Source organism: Ovis aries, chromosome 1, assembly GCF_016772045.2.
Source record: "Ovis aries strain OAR_USU_Benz2616 breed Rambouillet chromosome 1, ARS-UI_Ramb_v3.0, whole genome shotgun sequence".
Classification (NCBI taxonomy): domain Eukaryota; kingdom Metazoa; phylum Chordata; class Mammalia; order Artiodactyla; family Bovidae; genus Ovis; species Ovis aries.
Window position 1 is genome coordinate 160,771,685 of NC_056054.1, and position 19,939 is coordinate 160,791,623.

General features: G+C 35.2%; 1 protein-coding gene and 1 long non-coding RNA gene across 2 annotated transcripts; both read left to right on the forward strand.

Moving 5' to 3' along the window:
* The first annotated feature begins 4,611 nt into the window (after nt 1-4,611).
* On the forward strand, nt 4,612-6,682 carry LOC114118284 (mitogen-activated protein kinase kinase kinase 7-like). Its single transcript, XM_042230485.2, has one exon. The coding sequence runs from the start codon at nt 4,784-4,786 to the stop codon at nt 6,602-6,604; it is 1,821 nt and encodes a 606-aa protein (XP_042086419.1). The 5' UTR covers nt 4,612-4,783; the 3' UTR covers nt 6,605-6,682.
* A 160-nt stretch (nt 6,683-6,842) lies between these two features.
* On the forward strand, nt 6,843-8,109 carry LOC114118291 (uncharacterized). Its single transcript, XR_009597863.1, has 2 exons — nt 6,843-7,170; nt 7,965-8,109. It is a non-coding gene; the product is annotated as an uncharacterized LOC114118291 (long non-coding RNA).
* Nucleotides 8,110-19,939: the final 11,830 nt, after the last annotated feature.

The following is a 19,939-nucleotide window of genomic DNA, read 5'->3' on the forward strand; positions in this document are numbered from 1 at the left end:
AGGACTGATTTCCTTTGGGATTCAGTGGTTTGAAATCCTTGCAGTCCAAGGGACCCTCAAAAGCCTTCTAAACATGACAGTTCAATAGCATCAATTCTTCAGTGTTCAGCTTTCTTTATAGTCCAAACATCACATCCATGCGTGACTACTGGAAAAACCATAGCTGACTAGACAGACCTTTGTTGGAAAAGTAATGTCTCTGCCTTTTAATATGCTGTCTAGGTTGGTCATAGTTTTTCTTGCACAAGGAGCAAGTTTCTTTGAATTTCATGGCTGCAGTCACCATCTGCAGCAGTTTTGGAGCCCCTCAAAATAAAGTCTGTCGCTGTTTCCAATGTTTCCCCATTTATTTGCCATAAAGTGATGGGACTAGATGATCTTCATTTTTTGAATGTTGAGTTTTAAGTCACCCTTTTCACTCTTCTTTCACTTTCATCAGAAGGCTCTTTAGTTCCTCTTCACTTTCTACCATAAGAGTGGCGTTATCTGCATATCTGAGGTTATTGATATTTCTCCCAGGAATCTTGAGTCCAGTTTGTGCTTCATCCAGCCTGACATTTCTCATGATGCACTTTGCATATAAGTTAAATAATCAGTGTGACAATATACAGCCTTGATGTACTCCTTTCCCTATTTGGAACCAGTCTGTTCCATGTTCAGTTCTAACTGTTACTTCTTGATCCACATACAGATTTCTCAGGAGGCAGGTGAGGTATTCTGGTATTCCCATCTCTTGAAGAATTTTCCACAGTTTGTTTTGATCTACACAGTCAAAGACTTTGGTGTAGACAATAAAGCAGAAATAGATGTTTTTCTGGAATTCTCTTGTTTATCCTGTGATACAATGTTGGCAATTTGATCTCTGGTTCCTCTGCCTTTGGTTATTACCATGTGGGTAATAAAACATTTTAAACAGTTAAGAGAAAAGTTCACATTTTCGATATGGGAAAGAAAAAAATCATCTGAAGAATAGATCAAGATTGAAAAATAGGTACAAATAGCTTTTTTTCTGTCCTTTCTCTAAATTCTGGTGCAGTTGTCAGGTATCTGCCTCCAATAAGGAAACACAAGGGATGCAGATTTGATCTCTGGCTCAGGAAGATCCCCTGGATCTTCTGAAGTAGCAACCTATTTCGGTATTCTTACCTGGAAAATGCCATGGACAGAGGAACTTGGCTGCTTACAGTCCATGGGTCACAAAGAGTTGGACATGACTGAGCAGGCACGCATGCACATGGCTCAATCCCTAACTTCACTGGGTTAAAAAAGTGTTTCAAAATGAATGAATCTTATGCCACTAGAAAAATGACAGTATGTTGCCAGGAAACTATCGTCCTGAAAGATAAAGTGCTGATGAGAATAGTTTTATATAGAAGTATAATTAGAAATAGCTACAGAACAAAGTGACTGCAAGTAACCATTAGATGAGGATGCTACAACCTTAGGTCAACCTACAGGGCAAGCTGGAGAGAGTCCTTGATCACATTTAAGGATTATTCATTAGGAAGAGCATCAATACCAGCTAATGTTCCCTTCTAACTCCTTGGTTGCTGAAAGTAACAGACAATAATTACTAGTACTTTCATTCAGACCCTAAAGCTGTGAATTGGATCTAAATCATGGACAGGCAGACTATTTCCACGACTCAAGTACTGACTCAGGGAATGAATAGTGTTTTCAAACATTCGACACACCACTTTTTCCATAGTGGGGCAGACTGTTTTTTAAAGAAATGGTGCTTGTGTGCCTGCTCAATCACTTCAGTCATGTCCAACTCTTTGTGACCCTATGGACTGTAGCTCATGAGGTTTCTCTGTCCATGGGATTCGTCAGGCAAGCATTCTGGAGTGGGTTGCCATGCCCTTCTCCTAGGGATATTCCTGACGCAGGAATCTAACCTGCATCCCCAGCATTGCAGGTGGATTTTTTACCAACTGAGCCACCAGGAAGCCCCAAGGCCAATGGTAATTACAACAAACAAAAAGCTGAGAGAAAAAGTTTAATTCAAATGAACACAGAATCATTGATCCCCTAATATTTAAAGAAAAAGCAAAACAGTGAAACAGAGGCATAATGCTCATCCACAGTGTAGAGGGTATTTAAAAAACTATCCGCTGGTTTTTAAAATAAAAAATTTATTGTCATTATTATTATTGTTATTATTTGATTATTGTTTTATTTTGCCTTGCAAATTTCAAACTATTAAGCTATTAAGAAAAGGAATATATTGCTTCAGCTGAGAAAAAATGTTACTGCAAAGTTTTTAAATTTTAAATGAATAAATTAATTATTAATTTTTTTAAAAAGCAAGTAAGTAAATTTTTAAATTGTCTTAGGTTTCAGCTCAGTTCAGTTCAGCTCTGTCACTTAGTCATGTCCGACTCTTTGTGACCCTATGGACCGCAGCATATCAAGCCTCCCTGTCCATCGCCAACTCCTGGTGTTTACTCAAACACATGTCTATTGAGTCAGTGATGCCATACACCCATCTCATCCTCTGTCATCCCCTTCTCCTGCCCTTAATCTTTCCCAGCATCAGGGTCTTTTCAAATGAGTCAGCTCTTCACATCATGTGGCCGAAGTATTGGAGTTTAAGCTTCAGCATTATTCCTTCCAATGAATATTCAAGACTGATTTCCTTTAGGATGGACTGGTTTAAGTAGCGAAGGAAAAATTAATATATATCAACATTCCAAATGGTAGAGGATTCAGAAAGCTTCTTTACTTATTGAGAAGTCACATAGGGTGTGATGGAGGAAATTCCTGTTGTCTGGAGAAATATATTATTTTGCTTGTTGTAGGGGTGAGCAATTCTGAAGAAAATTAGAAGCTTTATAATACAATGAAAAATTGTTAAATTCAGAGACGGGACCAAGGAACCTCACCCTGTAAAATCTTGCTCAAGAAAAGAAAAAAAAAATTGTCATGAAAACATAGAAACTTGAGACACTTTGAGGAATAATTTGAAAGGTGAGGGGATCTGTGCCTAGTGGCTTACTTTAACTATAAGGACTGAATGACTCACCAGGGATCCTGCAGCAGCACAAGGGAGGAAAAAAGCAGAAATAGTGGCACATCATGGTACAGATGAGAGAAAGCCTGGATAGAACCTCCTGTCTTCCAAAATATGTAAAGTTGCACCTTTCTGCAGGTGTAAATCACAGCATATAAATTTGAAATCTGCTCATCAGACTTACAAGTGTTCATCCAATAAGTTATTTGGCAAAAGGCAGGTAACAGTTGTGGTAATAGTTTTAAATTTCCTGAGGAATTCCATCTGAGCAATCTGACAACTTGATGGTAAGAAAATAACTCAGTAAGCTTTCTTAGACTTAGTATTTCTTTTTGTGAAATTAAAAAATATAATACTTTGTCTAATAATTATTAAATATGAATATAAATCATATATATTTAAAGTGCTTTAAATGGGATTTGGAACATTGTGTATACACTAAACAAAAATAAGCTACCTTTGGTTACTTTGTGCCAGATACTATGTTTTGAGCAAAGAATAAAATGATGTACAAAACCATAATCTCTGCTTTCCGTCTCCTCTGCAAACTTCATTTTCCAGGACATTAGATGATTTTTCACTTGCTTTTGCTGAAACCATCTTGCTAAAGTGTCTCACTAATTCTGACAAGCTATACTCACTGTATCAAATCCATTTTTTTGTGCAATAGAATGACTTATTTAAATGGTACATCAGTCATGTTGCCTGCATGCTCCATACACTCCAATACCTTTCCATTGTCCTTATAAAATAATCTGAACTGCTTGCCTTGTGTACAAGGCTGCACTTGAACTAGACCTGCCCGCTTCTCTGACCTCATTTTTCAGCCTGCTCACTCTCATCCGCTTTACTCTAGCCATATTGGTTTCCTTGCTATTCCTTGCACTGCCAAGCCTATTCATGATTCAGGGCCCTGATAAATTGATCTTTCATCTGTCTATAATACTCTTTACCCACATCATCGTATGACTATTTCTTTCTATCACAAGGGTCCACATCCCAAATTTCTGCTTCCTTATGTTATTGTCTTCAAAGCACTTTGTGCTGTTTGTTTTGTTATTCTTACCTGTGTACTATATCTAGAATTTAAATCAAGGAGAGCAGGGATATTTTCTCTCTGTCTTACCTTCACTGCTTAAAATAGAGCCATACATATAGTAGGTGCTTAATTCCTGCTTGAAGACTCAATGAAATTGAATATAATTTAGTATGAGTTGTTCTCCAGGAATTAAAGCAAACATCCACACTATTATTTGAAGAATACATGGAATGGGGACTTGTCAGATAATTACAAAGGAAGAGAACTCAGATACAGAAATACCTCTTTAACCAGGAAAACAAAAGTGATTTGCAACATTTCTGTAAGATCCTTTTGTCACTCTGTGTGAAATATGCACGGTTTTATTCATTAACAAGATTAATTTGGCAAAAATTTCCTGGGTATATAGTACTTGCTAAGCATATATAAGTGATAATTTTTCCCAAAGAGAAATTTAGAATATGTTTCCCAAATTTATAATATAACATAATAACTATTGATTTATAAATGAAGTGACACAATGAAATAAGTACACAATGTGGGGGCGGGGCCGGGCGGCGGAAAACGCAGCTGAGCCGGAGCCGGGACTCGGCTGTGGCCGCTGTCCCTGTCCCCGCCACGGATCGCCGTGGCTCCAGGTTGAAGGTCGGTCCGGAGGCGGGTGGGCGCGGGTCTCCCCCGGACTGTCCGGGCGGCAGCCTTCCCGGGCCCCCCGGGCTCCGCGAGGGATCATGTCTACAGCCTCCGCTGCTTCTTCCTCCTCCTCGTCTTCCGCCGGTGAGATGATCGAAGCCCCCTCCCAAGTCCTCAACTTTGAAGAGATAGACTACAAGGAGATCGAGGTGGAAGAGGTTGTTGGAAGAGGAGCTTTTGGAGTAGTATGCAAAGCCAAGTGGAGAGCAAAAGATGTTGCCATTAAACAAATAGAAAGTGAATCTGAGAGGAAAGCTTTTATTGTAGAGCTTCGACAGTTATCGCGTGTGAACCATCCTAACATCGTAAAGCTATATGGAGCCTGCTTGAATCCAGTGTGTCTTGTAATGGAATATGCTGAAGGGGGCTCCTTGTATAATGTGCTGCATGGTGCCGAGCCATTGCCGTATTACACCGATGCCCACGCAATGAGCTGGTGTTTACAGTGTTCCCAAGGAGTGGCCTATCTTCACAGCATGCAGCCCAAAGCTCTAATTCACAGGGACCTGAAACCACCAAACTTGCTGCTGGTTGCAGGGGGGACAGTTTTAAAAATCTGTGATTTTGGTACAGCCTGTGACATTCAGACGCACATGACCAACAATAAGGGGAGTGCTGCTTGGATGGCACCTGAAGTTTTTGAAGGTAGCAATTACAGTGAAAAATGTGATGTCTTCAGTTGGGGTATTATCCTTTGGGAAGTGATAACACGTCGGAAACCCTTTGATGAAATTGGTGGCCCGGCTTTCCGTATCATGTGGGCTGTTCATAACGGTACTCGACCACCACTGATCAAAAATTTACCTAAGCCCACTGAGAGCCTGATGACTCGTTGTTGGTCTAAAGATCCTTCTCAGCGCCCTTCAATGGAGGAAATTGTGAAAATAATGACTCACTTGATGCGGTACTTTCCAGGAGCAGATGAGCCGTTACAATACCCTTGTCAGTATTCAGATGAAGGACAGAGCAACTCCGCTACCAGTACAGGCTCCTTCATGGACATCGCTTCTACAAACACCAGTAATAAAAGTGACACGAACATGGAACAAGTTCCTGCCACAAACGATACAATTAAACGCATAGAATCAAAACTGTTGAAAAACCAGGCAAAACAACAGAGTGAATCTGGGCGTTTGAGCTTGGGAGCTTCTCGTGGGAGCAGCGTGGAGAGCTTGCCCCCAACCTCTGAAGGCAAGAGGATGAGTGCTGATATGTCTGAAACAGAAGCCAGGATTGCTGCAACCACAGCCTTTTCCAAGCCTAAACGGGGCCACCGTAAAACCGCTTCATTTGGCAACATTCTGGATGTGCCTGAGACCGTCATAGCAGGCAACGGGCAGCCAAGACATAGATCCATCCAAGACTTGACTGTTACTGGAACAGATCCTGGTCAGGTGAGCAGTAGGTCATCCAGTCCTAGCGTCAGAATGATCACTACCTCAGGACCAACCTCAGAAAAGCCAGCTCGCAGTCATCCATGGACCCCTGATGATTCCACAGATACCAATGGATCAGATAATTCCATCCCAATGGCTTATCTTACACTGGATCACCAACTACAGCCTCTAGCACCATGCCCAAACTCCAAAGAATCTATGACAGTGTTTGAACAGCATTGTAAGATGGCACAGGAATACATGAAAGTCCAAACAGAAATTGCATTGTTATTACAGAGAAAGCAGGAACTAGTTGCAGAACTGGACCAGGATGAAAAGGACCAGCAAAATACATCTCGTCTGGTACAGGAACATAAAAAGCTTTTAGATGAAAACAAAAGCCTTTCAACTTACTATCAGCAATGCAAAAAACAGCTAGAGGTCATCAGGAGTCAGCAGCAAAAACGACAAGGCACTTCATGATTCTCTGGGACCCTTAAATTTCAAAATATGCAAAGAAAGACTTTTTTTTTTTTTTAAGGAAAGAAAAACCCTTATAATGACAGTTCATGCGTGTTAGCTTTTTGGTGTGTTCTGAATGCCAGCTGCCTATATTTGCTGCATTTGTTTCATCGTTTATTTTCCTTTTCTCATGGTGGACATGCAATTCAACTGTCTCCTTACATCGCATGGGGGCATCTGTACTTGAATAAGCAACAGATGCAGTGAACCATGCCTGTATATGCATGCTCGTTGTGTGAAGGCTAGCCTAAGGAAAACAGGGGTGTCAAACTAGCTGCTATGAGCAAACATCATCTTTTTTTCGAGGTGGAACCTCAAGAATGATTTTGTTCTTGTATCTCATCTCAAACAACCAGTAATCTTTTTATCTAAAAGATGGTATATACCAAGTTAAAGACAGGGTATTATAAATCTAGAATAATTGGTGGTACGTTATAGAAATGCAGAAACTTTAGGGATAGTTGAAAGGGAGGGCTTTGATGCCAGCATCCTTGGATCAGTACTGAACTTTATCCATAAACTTTAAGGTAAGTGATGGCCGCTGTATTTAATAGAAGTGTATTTCTTTAGACTTAAATTTGACTATGATACATTGAACAAAGTGGAACCCTTTTTTTAAAAGGTATAAAGATTTTTAATTCTGTGATTGCGTGTATGTGTGCTGAAACTATAAAGCTTTTATGACTCTAATGTTAATATCCTTTAAATGAAATTAAAAGGTAAATGAACATGATCCAACTTAACCGATCATTCCTTCCTGCAGTGATTATTGTATTGTTTTATTGTATATTTGAAAAAGTGAAGAGAAATCATGGAAAATGGAAATAATTGCTCCAGCTAAAAGGCTCAGGCCTAAACTACTTATATGATACCAAATGAGTAAAAAAACTAACAAATCAGGACAAGTTAGTGAGGAAGTTAAAGGAATAAGTCTCAATTCATCAAGTATCCTATTTATCAATATTGGAATGATTGATTTTCCTTGCAAGCCCATCCTAGAATGCCTTTCAACACTTTTAAAGGAATTTCACTTATAAAGAAAAAATTTACATTGTTAACAGTAACTTTGCTACCAACTTTGAAAGTAAAAGTAATAATAAAATTTCGTTGAAATAATAGACTATATAAGCTCTATTTTTTCAGTTGGTATTAAAATAAACTACGTTTTGATACCAGTACAATGTGTCTTTTAAATAGGGATGTCATCAACCTCATTTTTATAGCATTAATGTTTTATAAAGAGAAAATTAAAAATGAAAGCATAACTGCTATGATTATTAGAATTATATTGTGATTGTATTGTAGTTTTGCTCTGTTTCAGATAAGCAAGTTGATCTAAGAAGTTATCAAAACTATTCTTAAAAATACTAAAGCAGGTAACTTTTTCTTCCATTATTTTTTCCTCTTCCCACTGAGTTTTATAATGTATTCCTTGTGTATACAAGCAATAAAGGTAAAGGACAGTTTGTAAAAAAAAATAAATAAATAAGTACACAATGTGGACGGGAAATGGAAAGGAAAGGATATGTGGATGAGGAGGGAAGGAAGGTCTAGGCTAGCACTACTCAATAAAAGTCAAAGATACAAGTCACATATGTAACTTTGTATTTTCTAATGGCCATAATAAAAAGAGTAAAAGGAAACAGAAATTATTAATACATTTTAATTACTATTTGCTACTAAGTTTTGAAGTTCAGTATGTATTTTACAATTGCAGCACATTTCAATCCAGACTAGACACATTCCAAATGATCGTTAGACACATGAGGCTAGTCGTCATCTTATTGCACAGGTTTGACCAGAAGGAGATAGAATTTATTCCTTCTGTCTGGCACATGCATAAGTTAGGCTTAACTTCCTTAAGCACTGAAATGAGTTCAGTTTTTAGCAAATTGCAATTCCTTAAAGTTATGTTTTGTATGTAAAAATGAATGACACAAGTAACAAGTGAATAAAGTGAATCAACAATGCAACACAAGATCATAGGATGTCAAGAAATGGTGAATTAATTGGCATGGTACTATTAAATATGTATGATGAGAGAATTAGCACGAAAGGTAGATACAGCAGAAAGAAAATAAGAGGTTAAATATTTGTGATAAGGAGTTTGAAAAATGGTATCCTAAAACTTGGGAAGAATCTGCAACAGGAGATTTTGTGTCTTGGAAGAAACAGAACAAATAAGAGGTTGTATGCATTATACACACACACACACACACACACACACACGTCTCTGTGTATAAAATCTATCTTTCATATATATATATATATATATATATATATATATATATATATATATAGAGAGAGAGAGAGAGAGAGAGAGAGAGTGCTAGAGAGAGAGGAACCGAGAAAGGGAAATGGAGAGGAAAATGGAAAGTTCTATTTCAGAGAGCTGACATGCAATTGTGAAGCCTGGCAAGTTCAAGATCTTCAAGGTAGGCTGCTAGACTGGAGAGATGATAGAGATGTAGAGAATATGTTGTGGAAAGAGAACTGAATCCACCTCAGTAACTGGTTTACTAATACCAAATATATAAATAGAAGCTATTATATAAATTTATATTGCAAGCTACTGATATTTTACAGAGCCTCTATAATTCATTAAAAAATCAAGTTGGATAATTATGATGCACAGAAAATTAGAAAATCAAAGTAATCAAAGTAGTATCTATATACTAGCACGTATGTAAAAGGTTGGGCTTGCCAGGTGGTGCAGTAAAGAATCCACCTGCTAATGCAAGAGAAACAAGAGATGTGGTTTTGACCCCTGGGTCAGGAAGATCTCCTGGAGTAGGAAGATCACTCCAGTAATTTTGCCTGGAAAATTCCATGGAGAGAGGTGCCTAGCAGCCTACAGTTCATGAGGTCACAATGAGTCAGACATGACTGAGTATACATATATATAAAGGTTGTTAAATACTAGGACTCTATTAATGTTTTATACAAGTAATTATAACCACCTCTTTCATGTGTTTTAAAATTATATTTATTTTATTCCAACACTACTTGGCTTCTTTATATAATACAGATTCAAACAGCTGCAACATGCAATTAATACACTTGCAGTTTCCAGATAGTTGTAGCACAATTCATATGTCATTAGAAAATTTAAACAGGTTTGTCAGTTGAGCTGGGGTCACAAAGTTGGACACGACTGAGCCACTGAGCAACAACAACAAACACCAAAACTGAGCTGCAGGGATTCAGTCTAGCCTGTAATATAATATGATGGCCATGAGGCTAGTAATAGTTCATTTTTTGCCCACAACTTAAATAGTATTAGCTATTAACTTGAAAAAAAAATATGTTAACAAATAAAGTCCTGATACAATGTTAACAATTAATGCCTTAAAAGATTTAACAGTTAAGAAAGCCATAACAAAGTTTCTTTCCACTAAATGTGTTAACAAAAATCAATTCCTTCCACAATTTATATCATTGAAATAGTGACTTACGCTTTATTAAGTATACCCTGGGATTAATTTAGACACTTCTAGAAAATGCATTAATTTTTTTAGGCCTCTAGGGTACCATTTGGTAAATTGATATTTTACCATATTAAATGGTATCTAAATAATTACAGTACTATCTTGTCTCTTATCTTAACACTGAACTTTTTAACTGTTAAAGACAAATATAGCCTAGGGTATTTTAAGTTGAAATATCAAATAAAAAGTTAATGGTGGGCAGAGGTTGATGGGTCCCTGAGAGTTAGACAGGCTTTGCGTTACCTAATAACTCAGACAAGATGTATTGTCAAATCTCTGTGGAGCTGATTAGAAGCATTTGCTTCACAGACACATAAAGAAGATCTTCTTCCTACTTTAATCTCAGCCCTAAGCATTCTATGGTGTGCAATCTGTTAATTTCTACAAAGTTATCTTGCAGCATTTTCATCTTTTGAATATTTTATATTAAGTATATTTCAAAATTGTCTATTCTTCTATAATTATTTAAATTATGCCTTTTACTTTAATATGTTCTGTATTTTCTAAGTGATCGGTTAATGTTGTGACAACTTTGAACAACTCCTATCCCAACCCCCACCACTCGTTCTACTGACATAATCACTGTTGTCTATTTAGTGTCTATTTCTCCAAATAATATCCTATGCCATCTAATGCACATTATATGGCTGCATACATATAAAATATATATAAATACATGTACTCATTAGGATACATGTTTATTGATGTATATGATATGTATGTTTATGTAAATGTATCACAAACTGTGTATCTTTCCTTCATGCAATTAAATGACATATCTTTATTAGTACACAGGCATTATATTCAATCCTTTTAGCAAAGCAAAAAGTTTCATGAAGATAAACTATATTTTCTTTCCCCATTACCTTATAGATGGATATTTAGATCAGTTGGATTCTCTTAGATGCTGCTTAAACAAACAGTAAGGGGATTATCATCTCTCATGACAAGAAATATGGAGATTGTGAGTTTTCAAAGATAGGTAAATAGGAAACAACGTTTAAATTCCCAGATTACTTTCCATATCTATGCTTAGGCATCTTCATCATTTTGAAATTCCCCTCATGATCATAAAATGTTGCAATTATGCCTGCCAACACTTCCTCACATAGCCACATTCATAGACAGAGAAACAGGAAGTTATTTACGTAGGACCAAAGTTCATATCAAGTACCATTTTTCTGGAACGTTGTAATGGTTAATTTTATGTGTCAACTTGACTAAACCAAGGGATGTCCAGAGAGCTAGCAAAACATTATTTTGGGGGTGTGACTGTGTCTCTAGAAAAGAATAGCATTTGAGTTAGAATAATTATAATATATCAAATTTGGTTCATCAATTGTAACAAAATGTCAGGACAGGGGGTGTCTGGGACATCTCTGCACATTCTCCTCAATTTTTTTGTGGGTAGAACTGCTCTAAATTGTGTTTTAAAAGCACACAGGTGATAAAGAGACAGAAATTAGTTATCAAGTCATGGACATCCGTGAGTGCATGTGTGTTAAGTCACTTCAGTTGTATTAGACTCTTTGTGACCTTATGGACTGTAGCCCCCCAGGTTCCTCTGTCTATGGGATTCTCCAGGCAAGAATACTGGAATAAGTTGCCATGCCCTCCTCCAGGGGAATCTTCCAAATCCAGGGATCAAACCCGTCTGTGTCTCTTACATCTCCCGCCCTGGCAGGAGTGTTCTTTACCACTAGCACCATGTAGGAAGCTATGGAGAAATATTAAATGAATATTGATAGCTGAAAAAAAAACTAATTTGAAAAGTCTGCATGCTGTGTGATTCCAACATATGGCATTCTAGAAAAGGCAAACTATGGAGGCAGTAAGATGGTGGTTATCAAGGGTTTGAGGCAAGGATAGAGATAATAGGTAGAGTAATGATATTTTTAAGGCAATAAAACCATTCTGTGTGAGGTTGCAATGGTGGATACATGTCCTTACATATTTGTCAAAACTCATAGAATGCACAGCATAAAGGGCAAAGCCTCATGCAAACTATAAACTTTGGGTGGTAATAATGTCTCAATGTAGTTTCATTAGTTGTAACAAATGTACCAGCCTAATGCAGGCTACTGATACTGGGGAGATGGTATGTGGGTGGAGATAGGAAGTATAAGGGAAATATCTGTAGTTCCCACTTATTTCTCTGAAAACCTTAAACCATTCTAAAAATTAAAATATTAATTTTTAAAAAAAAAGAAAAAGAAGAAAAGGAACCCTCATACATAAATAAAAAGCATTTCTGAGAGCTGTGATCAAACCAAATGCTTGTAGAATATTCATTTCTTGAGAGCATGGATTCAGTGAAATAATGGCATAATTGAAAAGAATTGAAACTAGAATATGCAAAGAGAACAAAGCTTTATTTCTAACAGCCATTTTTTAAAATTCCTATAATTAACAGGAAATACACCATGCAGAAAAGTATAAAGGCAGAGGTTACTGTGTTTCCTTTTTATTATGGCTCTGTTGTTATGAAGATTAGGAAATAACATTGCCTGACCTCCAGTGAACTGTAACAGAAATGTTGAAAGGAAGTACAAATAAAAATATTATAATATTGAAATTCTAGAAAAACTAGATCAAATTCAACAAATACTAAGATTTTTAAGGAATCAGCAACTTATCATTGTAATTATCAGTGATTTTGAGACATTATGAAAGTCAATTAGCTCCTGAAACCTAAAATAAAGCATTTATACTATGTTTTACAAGAAAAATTTAAAGACAGATAGATAGATAAATAGATAGAAAGAAATGTGGATAAAGATATAGATACTTACATAGACATAGAAATTGAAGATAGATTATTATCACATGGAATCTTGAGAAGAAATTAGAATACAATGTGAATTAAATTGCCATCATCCAGGCAAACATAAGTAACTGGAACAATCAGGATCAGCAGTGTTCCGAAGTGAAGTGGTACTAACTCAGTCAGTATCCTCTTATGATAGATAATGAGTCAAGTAGACAAAGGGAAAGGATAGGAATGATTCGTATTGATTTCTTTACATTTTTGACCCTACACCTTATGAAATCATCATTGACAAGCTAAGTCCAATTGCATTCACCATTATAGTGAATGACCAAATAATAATCAACTTTTACCTTAACTCATATAGTAACTACCAATGGATCTGCCTCAGCTCTAAGGGCCTAACTATCTGAGAGAAATATTCAGAATGGGATTATCTTTAAAAGGAACAAAAACAAATTCTAAACCAGTTTAAAATTTTGGTGATAGAATCTCTTCAATAACTGGATAAAAATTTACAGAGAGATGTGGAAGATATGTATATCACAGAAAAAACATAAATATATAAATATAATATAAATATAATATAATATGCTGCTGCTGCTAAGTCGCTTCAGTCATGTCCGGGTCGGTGAGACCCCATAGGAGGCAGCCCACCAGGCTCCCCTGTCCCTGGGATTCTCCAGGCAAGAACACTGGAGTGGGTTGCCATTTCCTTCTCCAATGCAGGAAAGTGAAAAGAGAAAGTGAAGTTGCTCAGTGTATCTGACTCTTAGCGACCCCATGGACTGCAGCCTACCAGGCTCCTGCGTCCATGGGATTTTCCAGGCAAGAGTACTGGAGCGGGGTGCCATTGCCTTCTCCTATAACATAATATAAATATATATAAATTTAATATAAAAATATATTTAAAAATATATAAAAAATTCACAGCTGTGAATTTTTTGGGGAAAATGTATTTTTTAAAAAAGGCTGACAAGTAACAAGAATTGGTCATTTGATTCTCTTAAAAAATAGATACAATTAAAATATAATGCTTTCCTAATGTAAAATTCATGCTGTATTGAAACCATTTGTTCACATATTGAACAGACATAATGCACATAATGCTTAATCAGACATTATAAAATCCACTTATGAATTTCTGAACTAATATCAGAACATTACTTATTCAACATTTTACTTAAAATAGTAATTTACCCAATTAATACTGAAAAATTCTTTTAATAATGGAATATTTCCATTATAAAAGAATAATGTAAGGAAAATATACATTTTGCAAAGGGGCCACCTATAATCTCACAAGTTGAGGCCTTAGTTTCCTGATTTTACTTAGATTCAGCAATTTCAGGTTGGGATAGGATGTGCATGTGTGTCTGGGTTTTCCTTGCTTACCTCTGGACAAGCCAACTGCACACACTTAATCACACTGGATAGTGGATCCTATGTTATAAATCTTCATTGGACAAGTGGATCACCCAAAATAAATCATCTGTGGGTGAGTGAAACAACTTTGCTCAAACATCCATGGAAAAAGAGTTCATCCATCATAAATCACAGACAGATAAGTGGATCAGCCTTGATTTACTGCCTTTAACCAGGACTACAGTTTTACCTTACCTAAGAAGTACTATGATTTTGCAAACAGTATATAGTTTAGAGAAATATGGGAGAGTTACTTCCAATAGCATCCAGTTAAACAATATAACAAGGGAAATAAATCGCTATATTTTATTGTTACTTTAACAATGTGATATAAGATCAGAAGAACTTCAAAATGATCCAAAACTGGGGCCACACCTCCCGTTATTAATGTAACTTTAAATATTTCTTTCATTTGTAATGTTACAGTGATAATAACCACACATATAGGTATTGGGAGGAGTAAATGAGGTGCTTAATAAATATGTATTCACAATGTTCACATGTTTTAGAGTATCTCTGCTGTTTCTGCCACTGGAATGTTAAGTAAGGCATATAACACTCCACTCTTATTTTTCCAGGGTGAGGAGAAAAACAAATTAATCACGAGATAGTATGATAGTATTTGGACAAAGCTATCAATAGGGAATTAGCCTAACAAATAAATAGTGCTGTTACGCTGTAATGAATGGCTAAACTTTCCCCCCACCAAATTGCCCTTTGAAATTATTCTTAAAGCTTACACTAGATGGACAATCAAGAGAAGGTTATGCAAAGATTAGTAAGTGGGACAATGTACTTTGTGAACTGTAAATATAAGCATGTGTATGTTTTTATATATGTATACTTAAATGTGCGTGGCAATAAATTAGCTCAGCTGTTTTAGGCAAGGGTCAGAAATAAAAGGCCTATGATTGGCTACATACTATAGTTTTTATCTTAAGCATCAGTGGAGCATCTCTAATGGCTTTTATGGGGGGATGATTTATCATATTTGTATATTAGGAAGAACACTGAGCTAGTCAGGGGATATTGGAGTGAAAGAAATTAATTTAATTTTCCATACTATTAAATAGTACTATATACAACTTTTATATACTATCAGAAATATAAGGAAAGAGATAAGCCAGATAAATGTGTGTGAGATACTGTTTCAATTCGTGTTCCATATAAATTATTGTCCTGCAAATGCATCTTGACAAAATATTTCCTGATAGAGCAGCATGCTTACATAAATTTAGCATCTTTTAGGTCTTAGTCCTGGTGAATATGAAATAAATACAAAAATAATGTGATGATATTTTTGGTCTGTCTTGCACAGAAAAATATCAACTTATCTTTTCAAAGATTAAGCTTCTTGACATAATAGATCTCATTCACAGCAAATATATAAACTGATTTTGTAAAAACAAGCTTGTAACCTTTTCACCTTTCTTTTTTATACTTTCTATATTCATTTTAATACCCTTTTAGCAGTTATTTATTTGCAGAATATATTGTTCATAGATTATTCCTAAAAGGATGTTGGATTGATTTAGGCTGATTTTATTGTAATCATTTTTTCCTTGGAGAAACACAAAGTATCTAATTTTTACTATCTAGGTTAGGAAGTTTATGCCTTGTGGAATAAAAGAGAAAAATGTTTTACCTTCTTTTGATAAATTATATTCTATAGAAAGTATTCTTTAAATTTTTTTTATTTTTTGGTTGTGTGGTTTTTTTCTCCATGTAGTATCTCTAAGAAGTATTGTCCAATAAGCAGAAATAGCATGCATGTAATCCCTGTTGAAATAGTTATAAACAAAAATAATATTTTCTATTTCTTTTCTAAAGTACAGTGAAAAATATCTTGTAACATAGGTTTACTGAAATACACAATTTAGTAATATAATAAATGCAAATATTACACAGTGTGTGTTTTTATAGGTATTTTTCAAATATCTACATAATAGGTATGATGAAGTACTAAGAGATTTACTTTAAGAAGAAAATTTTCTTTCTTAAGCAATAGAGTTCCTAGTTTAAAAATGTAATTTAGATGATGTGTTATTTGCCTAGATTGATTTCATGGTTATAATACAATAAGCCAAATCTATAGAATATATAGATTATTTACAAAAGAAGATTATGATCTTATCCATAAGATGAATCTCAACAAATTTCAAAGAATATCATGCAGAATTTTTTTTCTGATAATAGCACAATACAAATGATTTTGTTTCATGATTTAAAGGGTTTATATAATATATTGATAGAAGTTAAATAATAAAATTTATTTTACATTTGATAAACTGCCTATGTTATGCCTAGATTTTAAAATGCAAAAAATTTGTGTAAATAGGAATGGGCATGCTGGCTTATTTTTCTCCCAAATTTATAATTTCATTTCAGAGATGTACAAATTTTCTTCAGCCTCCAACTTTAGAGAATTATTTTAAGATAGGAATAGGAATTTTCTTGAAATAATCAAACATAACAGCAAATATCAGTTAACCCTAATTGTAAATTCCTATTGATTGCATCTGAACATACCTTTTAAAATATATTTTAACTTGATTATAAGGAAAGATATATATTAGCTCATTTCCTATTCCTATAAAGACTAGGAAGTTTGTGTTGCAGAGAACTGAAAGATTAATTTAAGTTAAATCATTATGATTTTAAAATGACTTTTTCAAGAGAGTCCAACTGAGTCCCAACAAGTAAAATATTCAAAATTCCACTTATTTATATTATTTAACAGCTATGGGTTAAATAGGGTGATTTTTGATGATGCACATAATGCGACCATAATACAACAACTTCAAAACTTCTTATGACATAAAATGATTCCCTACCATGGTCAATTACATATACCCATCAAGTGAAAACACCTTCATAGACAGTAAGGCAGAATAGACATCAGATTTGACAATTTCTTCATTATTCTTTCAAAATAAAGTCAGCTTCTAATTTCATATATGTAATGTCAATCTTTTTTAATTTACTTTTGTAAATTAAGTTCACTTCTCATAAGTACAATCATATGAACTATCATATTATGTATCAGGTACACATAATAGGAACCACATAATGACTGAAAGCAGGCAAATAGCTAGGCAATCAGTGCCCACATGTCTGAAGCTCTAATTCTTCTCTAAGAACTACAGCTGTACTTTCCTATATTTAGTTGCTCAACTTACATAGAGTTTCATGATCTGGATTTTAGTGAAAAAGAAAAGTATATATATTTTTTTAATATTTGTGGGTGGATCTAAGCAAGATCTAAATATTACTAAATAGGCTCTGAAGTTATGGAATTTAGTTTGAAAAACTTTATCATTCCCCTACTCACTATTCTCTAGAATATAACCTTCTCAGTTATAGAGGATTAATTGCTTGCCCCCTAAATGCCAGGGCACTTCCCTATCAAAGTAATTTATTGCAAATCAGTCAGTTTCTTATAACTCATCCTTGTGGGTAGCAAGCCCTCATAATAGTATTCACCTACTCTATAAGAAGGAGACTATTCTGTGTAACGTGCATTTGCTGGTACATAACATTATTTCATTTATTATATTTCACACATTGAGGCTGCATTTCAACAGCCTAACTTGCTATATTTCTTGTAGTGATATAACTTTTACAACATTTCGCATCCAACATTATAGTGAGCTATTTTTCAGGTCTCTGAACTTGCTCCCCAAATAAATGACAATTTAATGATGCATGAGTTTCATTGCCTATTCATTCTTTCTTATATAATATAGGAAGATTTCTCAGCAACTCTTTTCTACTTTCTAGGTATTTTATTCTTAATCTTCTTATTTGAAGTTATTTTTTTCAACATTTATTTCCCATACCATTGAACTTTACTGATAAAATATTCTATTTTTCCCATTTTCCTTGAGAAGTCTTATAGCTGATCAGCCCTCCTATATTTCTTTTGCTCTTTCCCTACTCTCAACACGTCAATCCAACCTACCTGCAAGCCACAATCAAACCAATTTTCACTGTGCCTTACTTACTCTTTCTCATGGTTCAAAGCTACATCAACTATCTTTCTACTTAGACTTCTTTTTAAGCCTCTTCTCTTGCTTATTTGGATGATGACCTTTGCCTCTTACCTGGGGATCTTGTATAGTTACTCTTTCTCATTTTACAGAGATTATGGTCTTCTGAGATTTATATTCAATGCCTATTGAGTCATAAAAATCACTCAGGAGGGAAAACAAGCCAGAAATAGCAACAATCTGTTTTCATATCAGAAGTTCTCAAGCATTAGTATGTATAAGAATCATATTACCAATGTGTTAAAATATGCATATTTTATTCTGAGAGAATAGAAGAGGCTAGAGATAAAGAACATACATTTTATTAGAAACCTCAGCATATTTTGCCACAGATGGCCTGTGACAATATGTAATAGCTCAATGGCTATAGTTCTTGAGAATATTTAGGTTTTCTTTTCCTTGAGAAATTATACCCAGTATTTTTATTGAGATTGTTTCTATCATATTTGGTCTAGAAAGGCCTTTATTTCAGTGGTATAGAAACTTTTATATCAGTATCCATGGAATAAAATTAATTTATAACAATGGATAGGCTTCCCTGGTGGCTCAGTGATAAAAAATCCATCTCCAATGCAGAAGACACAGGAGATGTGGGTTAGATCCTGGTTTGGGAAGAGCTCCTGGAGAAGGAAATGGTAACCCACCCCAGTATTCTTGCCTGGGAAATTCCTTGGACAGAGGAGCCTGACAAGCTACAGTCTATGGAGTTGCAAGGGTTGGACACGACTTAGTGACTAAACAACAGCAATAACAAGGGATGGGTGTATTTAATTTACTATTTTATCCATAATCTAATTTCTCCAAAGACATTTTTATCCTGTTAATTCTTATAAAGGTACAAATATATCACTTACTTAGTAAGTATATTCTGAGTATCTTCTGTGACATTATCATCTTCTGTCTCTGAACTAGCAAAGCACATGCTTAACTACCTGAGAATGCTTTATGCTGCTTTGAGGGCCAGCCAGATTTAAAATAAATGGCCTTTGGTGTTTGAGGGAAATCAGTCAATAAGGTTTTCTGCAATATCATGACATGTAGTCTATATTCATTCATTGCTGTTAGAAACTGTACGTTGTAAAATGAATAATTGTAAGAAAGGATATACTTAATGTTATTATTTCTGTTATCTTTTTCTTTTTTGTTTTAGTTTTTTATTTTTTTTAATTTTAAAATCTTTATTTATTTATTTATTTATTTTTTTTTAGTTTTTTATTTTTTAAATTTTAAAATCTTTAATTCTTACATGCATTCCCAAACATGAACCCCCCTCCCACCTCCCTCCCCATAACGTCTTTCTGGGTCATCCCCATGCACCAGCCCCAAGCATGCTGCATCCTGCGTCAGACATAGACTGGCGATTCAATTCACATGATAGTATACATGTTAGAATGTCATTCTCCCAAATCGAATGTCATCTCTCCCTCTCCCTCTGAGTCCAAAAGTCCGTTATACACATCTGTGTCTCTTTCCCTGTCTTGCATACAGGGTCGTCATTGCCATCTTCCTAAATTCCATATATATGTGTTAGTATACTGTATTGGTGTTTTTCTTTCTGGCTTACTTC